The sequence below is a fragment of the Rosa rugosa genome, chromosome 3 (genome assembly GCF_958449725.1).
Source record: "Rosa rugosa chromosome 3, drRosRugo1.1, whole genome shotgun sequence".
In the NCBI taxonomy this organism is placed as follows: domain Eukaryota; kingdom Viridiplantae; phylum Streptophyta; class Magnoliopsida; order Rosales; family Rosaceae; genus Rosa; species Rosa rugosa.
In genome coordinates, this window is record NC_084822.1 from 16,151,856 (window position 1) to 16,154,281 (window position 2,426).

Below are 2,426 nucleotides of genomic sequence, written 5' to 3' on the forward strand. Positions count from 1 at the left end.
TTTGAGGTTCATGCTTCGAATATGAATTACTTAAATTCAGAATTCGGGGTGTGACAAAAAAAGCCAAGTCTAAAAAAAAAAAAACAAGTTCAAGGCAAGTCTATTACCAAAAAGATCATCACTATATATGATCGCAACCCTTGAAATCATCAAATATCATCACTATGATCGCCTTACATGCCGTTTTTAGTCGGAATAGTGACCGGAGGTGGCTCTAGGTACCATTTAAAATGAAATCGAAAAGTTCGGGTACTGGTTGTGATCAAAATTGAAGTTCAGGTACCATCGATAAGATTGAGGTATAGTTCAGGTACCATTTGTGATAATAACCCAAAATATTATTATGGTAAAACGAAAGAGCATAAATATAAAAAAGTTGCAGAAGTTGGTACAAAAAAACTTTCATATTTTTTATCTTTTTAACAATAACAAGTACATCGCACAGATATAAGGCTAATAATAGATAAATCACCGTCCATGCTGCTATTAGTTAAACCGAATATGACATATCAGTTAATATGCTGCTATCACATATATAAATGGAGGGAAGATTCAGAACACCGACGTGCACTTTTTTTTTTTTTTTTTGAATTATAAAAGAACTTTTATTAAGAAATACCTCAATAGAGGTACTGATAATCGTGATTGAGAACATCACGAATACAAGCAAGTGCTAGACCTAGCCATACACAACTGTTACCAGTTTCAAACCCAATGCCAGCAAGCCTATGTGCCACCATATTGGAGGATCGTGGCTGATACTCAAGACAGATGCTTGGGATTTTCTGCATGGAACATCGTATGTCATCAATTAATCCTCCATTAGCTAATAGTGTGTAATCAGAACATAGAGCCTCGGCAATGGCCATTGTGCTATCACTTTCCACCACCACCTGTTGCACTTGGAGGGAGACCAGTAAATCAAGACCAGCCCGAATGGCCATGAGCTCACATTGCTTCGGAGACGCAGCATGTCCAACTGGACTAGCAAAGGCTGCGACAAATCTTCCTGAGGCATCCCGTAAGACTCCTCCAACACCTCCCTTAGTTGTTGATGATAAGAACGCAGCATCCACGTTCAATTTAAGAGCACCATGCTCATCAGGTTTCCACTTAGGACGTAAAAGCACCTGAGGTTTTTTCACACCTCCTCGAGCCTTCTGAAACTCATCCAGCCAGGAGAAGCTGCTTAATAGCATATCTTGGGCTGTTAGCCGACGTGCACTTGCACCAACATGAATTGCCGGCTAAATAGCATTAAACACACTTTATGGTTATTAAAAAAATGTTGACTATAAATATCAATTGCTAAGATCATCTAATAAATACTAGGTCATTTGCACTGCCGGTGCATAGAAGAATTTCCATTAAAAATAAGGTGTTAATTTGTACTATATGCCTCTACTTCTTCAGAAAGGAAATATACAACATTCCTTACTTAGTCTAACAAGCTAATAATTCATGTCCATCTTCAGATTGGGCTGTGATCCCTGATAGATTATATTCGAGATCGTACAGTTGCTCTCCCTTCGTAAGGTTGGCTAATCAAGCGGCAGATCACTTAGCTTGTTTGGCTCGTAGGAGAATGTGTCCGGATGATTGGTGGATTCATCCTCCTTCCTCCTTATCTTACTTCCTTCTCTTAGATGTTGTTTCTACTCCAGATTTCATTTCAGTTTAGTTTAGGTAGTAGTTTGGTTCCCTTCTGCTGTTCATCTTTTCCTTTTGCTGTAATCTGGTTTGGTTGTTTAATAAATTCTCATCTTGTCAAAAAAAAACATTCCTTACTTGGTCACAATTCCAATCCTAATGATTACAATTGTCCTTGATTTTTAGAAGTGGGGTTTACATTTTGACGAATATCCATGGCCAATGTTTCACCCAATGATTCATTATGCCTACAAAAATTTAATTTGATGCTAACAGCCAACAACAACATTAATGGCAACGATTTTTTCATCCTTGAGTGGGAGGTGCTTAGGTGGGCAGTATGTCTCTTGCCTCAAACTAGATGAAACTTAAGGAAAAATTCACCAACGGTGTCTGGACACTTAGGGGACTTTCAGAATGATACCTGAACTTACAAAGTTATCAATGTGATACCTGGACTCTTTTTTTCGTATCAACATCGTACCTATGACCAATTTCCGTAACGGCTCCGTGACGGAAATTGGCCGTAGGTATCACATTGATACGAAAAAATGAGTCCAGGTATCACATTGATAACTTTGTAAGTTCAGGTATCATTTTGAAAGTCCCTAAGTGTCCAGACACCGTTGGTGAATTTTTCCCAATTTTGCACGTGCGATGCACATGAGTCACTTAATGAAGACAAAATGACCGATTTACCCTCAAATTCTTTCTTTCTTTTCTTTTCTTTTTTTCTTTATTCTTCTTTCTTTCTTTCTTTCTTTTCTTGATTCAAA

The 2,426-nt window shown here is 38.0% G+C and overlaps 1 protein-coding gene across 1 annotated transcript; it reads right to left on the reverse strand.

Moving 5' to 3' along the window:
- Positions 1 to 620: 620 nt before the first annotated feature.
- On the reverse strand, positions 621 to 1,867 carry LOC133737321 (uncharacterized). Its single transcript, XM_062164903.1, has 2 exons — positions 1,850 to 1,867; positions 621 to 1,247 (listed from the first exon to the last, which is right to left on the reverse strand). The coding sequence occupies exons 1-2, from the start codon at positions 1,865 to 1,867 to the stop codon at positions 621 to 623; spliced, it is 645 nt and encodes a 214-aa protein (XP_062020887.1).
- Positions 1,868 to 2,426: the final 559 nt, after the last annotated feature.